Here is a 6,000-nt window from a genome sequence, read left to right as displayed (position 1 = left end):
ACGGATATATTTGCTTTCCCCAACAGGCCTATCTATGTAAACGATTTAGAAAAATGTCCATTGATTCACACTTTATATCATCGCCACGATATGTATTGTCATATCACCCAGCCCTAACATGCAGTAATGCTTTAAACACATTTGACAAGTTAGTTGATAAAAAAAACGATTAGCTATTAAAACTGATTGGCTAACGCTATTTTTCCCCTTGTCAGTGCTCTTTTATTCTTTCATGTTAACTGACGGCAAATCTGACTCTTTTAACTTTAATCAACATGTACAATTGACCATGACGTCCTCACCTTATCTTATTCCAGAAAAGTCACTCACCCAATGCTGAATGGAGTTGTACAGCTGCAGCTCACATGATGAATGTTGGGGTTGGGGGAGGGGGAAGGGGGGATGTCTGAACTAAATCAGCACACTGATAAAGAGGTTGACTGGCACAAAGTATTTTATGTATTTTGAAAATACAAAAATACTAATCTTAAATGTATTTAAATACAAATTACATTTGATTTTTGCTGAAGGCTTTCAAATACAAAATAGTATTTTGTATTTCAAATACGTATTTTAAATACATGTATCCGAAATACTGCCCATCCCTGCCTGCAGGGAACGTTCTGGGAAGGTTCCCTTTAGGTAATAAAAATAAAACCTAAAAATAACCTGCAGGGAACGTTCTGGGAATGCTCCCTTTAAGTTATAAAAATAACACTGTGTGCACACACAGAGACTTGTTGTCATTGCTGCCCCGCGACTTTTGTTAATAAAATAGCTTTGATACTGAATTTCTACATTATATTTCACTGCAACGAGGAGATAAATTAGCTGTTTTTTTAAGTAACTAAACTCAGCTTCATCGTTTAATAGTAAATTAGTGAGACCAAAGATTGCCCATTACATTTACCCAAATCAAATTATATCTCATGTTTAACCACTATAGAGACATCAGAGTCAGCTGCAAATTCCAGAAGGTCTGGCCGAGGTAAGGCTGCTCTCGGCTGGTTCATGAGCACTAAATGGCCACTCACACACTGGAGCTCACATCTCCGAAAACGTCAAAGCATAGGTGTTATCTTTAATAACAGATCGCATATTTGAAGTCTAAACAATTACATTCTTGCCTAAAAAACTCTTAAAACTACATTCCGTGACATAAAAACAGTATTATTTATTAAATTATAGTGGATTTGGTCATCTGCCATAGCACTCACTGTGAGAAATGCTGCAAGTGGAGTGATACAAATGGTGAAACTGTTCCTGTGGCAATACTAGGTGAATATTTCATGGGTAGAAAGACCTCTCAGCCAATCAGATTCGAGGACCAGAAAGAACTGTTGTATAATTACTGTTGTAATTGTTATTTTATTTAGATATTATATATTTTCCATTTGAGCCCCTGTCCCAAAGAAAATCCCTGCACATTGGATTGATTTTTATAACTTTATGTACTTGAAATATGCACAAAGCACTAAGAACATACAAGTATTGGATCGGGACACTGTATCAGCAGATACTCAATATTAAATGATTTTGATCAGACGGGGAGCCCAGAAAACCTGATTGGGACATCTGTAAACTATTTCTTTTGTAAACTAAGTCTTTGAAATGTTACTACATGAACTTATAGCTACACCATCAGCAAACTAAGAGTGAAGCCTAATTTCATTCTGTATCTCTTTCTGTCCTCAGTTCTGTACTCCAGTCCATTGAACATTCCCTCCATTCCTGGGATGGGAATGAATTCAAGTCAACAGAGCTCATCCAACTAGGGGATTCTGCTCACATGTTCATGGCCAAACAAGAAGGTACTTATTAGCATATCATAATTATGGCATTACAGTAACTGAGTTTTCATTAATTACACATTATACTTGCTGTCACCTTGTTTTTCCTTCAGTGGAATACATTATACAAAATACAATATAGGGCAGGACTCTTACTGTGCGTTCACACCGCCGCCGTCGAGAGCGTCAAAGTGGCCGGAAGTCATTCATTTTCAATGTGAGCTGGCGTCGAGCAGCGGCGCGGCATGACTTGGACATTGAGGGCGTCGAGGAGAGTTGAAATCTGGTCAAATTTATGGTAATGAGCTATGACGCGGTTCGGCGGCAACCAATTGGAACGTAGAAGTCCACCGCTTGAGAGGATTCCAGAGAACGCAGTCCTGTAAACTTTGGTTCCGACCACATTAGTTCCCAAGCAAAATGGAGGAGAGGTTGATTATTGCTGTGGCAGGTTTCCCAATAATCTATGACGTGTCCCTGTTTGCATACAGGGACATAAATAAAATAAAAATGATGCATGGACCAAGGTGTCTGAGAGTGTTCCTGGTGAGTTGCTGATGTGCATTAACGTTATAGGAATAATAATCTAATGATATAATAAATAATAGTATAATAGTCCCAGTTCACTTTTAAACCTTTAAATAAATTTTCCTGATTATACTTCTATTAAGTAATGTTTATACCTGATTATACTGTAACATTTTCAATGCAGGACTTTTACTTGTATCAGAGTATTTTTACAGTGTGGTATTAGTGCTTTATACATTATGAGGTAAAGGATCTTAATACTTCGTCCACAACAATATTTAATGAGGTTAACTTATAACGTTACCAGGGCCAGAGTGGGACTCATTTTCAGCCTTGGAGTTTCATGCCTTAGACCGGCCCACTTTTTTCTTTTCTTTTCTTTTTTTAATCTATTTTTCGCTCTCATCTCCTACAACTGATGTTTTTGTTGTTTTGAGCAAGGTGCCACTGTCAGGGGAGTCAAAAGATAATTACATCATCAATTAAGGTTGCCAATTAACTTCAGAAATGGAAAATAAGGGCTAATTGTGATTCTTTATCTTTTATTCTTTAAGAAAATAGTGTTTATTCTTTATGAAAATAAGGGACAGAATCAGGGACGATCCAAATATTTGTACTGTACAATAATGTAGGCCTATATCTGCCTGCAGATAAAAAGTTCTCAGAAATAATCACATTTGTTTTGCTTAACCCATTTATGTACAATTATTCTAAAAAAATGTTTAATGTCATACAAAAAAGGCCATAGGCCTGAGTAAATTTTACAATTATAGAATTGTGACTTTACAAGGGTAGTAATTTAGGAGGTGAAAATACTGTGAAATTACAAATGGCATGGAATTTGAAAGCACAACAACTGAAGGTCTATGAAACGTCAGTTAATAAAGCATTTTTTTAAACAATGGCACTTTAAAGTTTTGAACTAAAATATTATTTCAACCATATAGCCTGTGAATGAATAAAAATTCATACTTTTCAATGAAAGAACACTTAGAGCAGGGGTGCCCAAACTCGGTCCTGGTGGGCCGGTGTCCTGAAGAGTTTAGCTCCAACCCCAATTAAACACACCTGAACCAGCTAATCAAGCTCTTACTAGGCATATTAGAAACTTGAAGGCAGGTGTATTGAGGCAAGTTGGAGCTAAACTCTGCAGGACACCGGCCCTCCAGGACCGAGTTTGGACACCCCTGACTTAGAGTGTAGGTTGCTTCAATATAATGAGGTCCAAGTTTAAGAATAGCCTACACAATTTTTTTTTTCAATGTATTTTTTTCTCTCTCTATTTAACAGCATTAACTTACAATTAAATACATCTTCGTTCAGGTAGACTGAATGTTTTTCTGCCTTACTAAATGTTGGGCTCATGATCAATAAGTTGCATTCGCCCAAACTGATTTTTTAAAATCAAAACGCGGACAGTGAAACCTGGGTGCAGTAAGCGTGAGTCGCTCTCGCTAGGAAGCGGGAGCAGCCGGCAGATTCTTCAAATGCCTACGTTCACAAATAACAATGATTTTCGCAAAGAGAATGATTAATTATCAATTGAGAATGTTATTATTATGGCCTGGTGTAAATAATAATATGGGCTGCGAGAAAATAATAAATAAAAAGAGTAGGGCTGCTGTGAGTGCAGGCAGCATATTTCAACCCAGTAGCATGACAACACACCGGACCTTGCTGCCAAAAAACATCCCGGTGCTCCCGATTAGCCAATCTGGGCCTGAACGTTACCCTCCTTGTTGTCAGTCTGCACAAGATCAACAAGCGTGTTTGCTTTGCGACCCCTTTAAATACAAGATAAGCATTCGATCTATGTCAGAGTGTCCACAAATCTTTCTACAGCGTTGTTGGCAGGGCGGCCAGAGCGATTTTTTACGCTCTCGACGGCGGCAGTGTGAACACACAGTTAGAGTTTAACTCTAAGCCTAATACACTCAAACAAGCTATTCAAGGTTAGGGCTCAAAAATAAAAACTGCCCGATGGCCCAGGGTCAGCATGAAAGACACTTGGGTTGACAGAATTGTCACTGGCCCAAAAATAATAATAACCAGTTTCTGGCACTGTTGAATAATTTTATTTATTTATATTTTTTTACTTTTCTTTAAGTGACAGTGTGACGTGTCCTCTGAATTGAACCCATCCAAGTGGGCATACACAGCAGTGAATAGTGAACACACACACACCATGAACACACACCCGGTGCAGTGGGAAGCCATTACTGGGAATCAAACTAGGTTTCAAGAATCGGGAATGGAACCTGCGACATTCGGGTTACAAGTCTGACTCTCCCACCCCCATTTTGTCGTGAATGACTGTACAGAGTAGGGCATAAAGCTGAGTGCTGATTACAGCAGCCAGATCAGAACAGCATTATCAGAACAAACTGCAGGTGGTTGATGCAGACTGGAAGCTGAGGCATAACCTAAGGAAGAAGAACGTTGCACACAAGAGAGCTTGATACATGTACACTAGGACACATGGCAGTTGTGGCCTAATAGTTAGAGTGTTGGACTTCTCGGGTACCGGCAGGAAATATAGGTCTTTTTCCTTAGGTATGGCGTCAAAAGTGGGACAAAACAGCGCAAGCGCATGAACACAGCGCGCAAGCGAATTACAGTACTGTGCGCACAGTGACAAAGCTCGCACGTAAAATGTAAACCTAAAGGCACACAAGAGAGCTTGATACATGTACACTAGGACACATGGCAGTTGTGGCCTAATAGTTAGAGTGTTGGACTTCTCGGGTACCGGCAGGAAATATAGGTCTTTTTCCTTAGGTATGGCGTCAAAAGTGGGACAAAACAGCGCAAGCGCATGAACACAGCGCGCAAGCGAATTACAGTACTGTGCGCACAGTGACAAAGCTCGCACGTAAAATGTAAACCTAAAGAAATGGCAAATTCCAAACTCGAGCACAAAAAATATGATTGTGTACTAGGGCTGTGCGATTAATCGAAATCTCATCGAAATCGCCATTTGAGACGTTGTGATTTCCTCATCCCAAAGCCTGCGATATGGACGCGATATTACTTTGTTCCAGAGCATATGCATGACTGCCAGCCTTGAGTTGCAGTCTTACTAACCAATAGAGTGAGCGCACCTCCGTTCTCCCCAATCAGCACTGCTCTAGCCAACTGAGTAAAAAAACGAACGCGGGAGAAAAACGTATGCAAGGTAAGCTTCGAAATGACAGACAACCAACAAAAAAGGTAATTTCCAAGAGCTGCGTCACAGCGCATATCAAAATCTACCTTATCGGTTCTGTTTTCAGTACTGGAGATTAAACGATACATTCTTAAATGTTTTTGTTAGTACGTGAACGTTATCTTGCACATTTGATCTCCCCAACAGATTAATTTGAATAAGTTTATGATGCATGTTCGCTATTCCCAATTCAGAAGAGCGCACACACAGCCTGTGAATGTCTGTGAATGCTTCTCATACTCGCTCCTCTCTGCCCCACGCGGGGCGAATCCCGCGTCACGGACGAGCCGTTCACGCTTGCCGCACACACGTAGCCTGTCTCGTAATGCTCGTTTATACTCTCACCCGGCTCCGCACCGCAAGTCTCCACGAGCGCATCTGGCAGTATGGATGAGGCTTGACGCTCGCGCGCAACCTGTGTCGACTCGCGCCTGGCTCCGCGTTTAAAACGAATGTAAATTCAGTCTAACTGCTTGC

The 6,000-nt window shown here is 40.2% G+C and overlaps 1 protein-coding gene across 5 annotated transcripts in view; it reads left to right on the top strand.

Moving 5' to 3' along the window:
• The window catches only part of LOC107561326 (centrosomal protein of 95 kDa), a 197,192-nt gene that overhangs the window by 83,909 nt on the left and 107,283 nt on the right, over nucleotides 1-6,000 (top strand). For all 5 annotated transcript variants that reach the window (XM_016245750.1, XM_016245749.1, XM_016245748.1 and 2 more), the window contains one exon: nucleotides 1,696-1,811. In XM_016245750.1, the coding sequence (XP_016101236.1) occupies nucleotides 1,696-1,811 (116 nt within the window). The remainder of the gene's footprint in view (nucleotides 1-1,695; nucleotides 1,812-6,000) is intronic.

This window comes from Sinocyclocheilus grahami, unplaced genomic scaffold, assembly GCF_001515645.1.
Source record: "Sinocyclocheilus grahami isolate Dianchi unplaced genomic scaffold, SAMN03320097.WGS_v1.1 scaffold767.1, whole genome shotgun sequence".
Taxonomy (NCBI): Eukaryota; Metazoa; Chordata; class Actinopteri; order Cypriniformes; family Cyprinidae; genus Sinocyclocheilus; species Sinocyclocheilus grahami.
The sequence above is the reverse complement of the archived record's forward strand: the minus strand, read 5'-3'. Positions and strand labels throughout refer to the sequence as shown.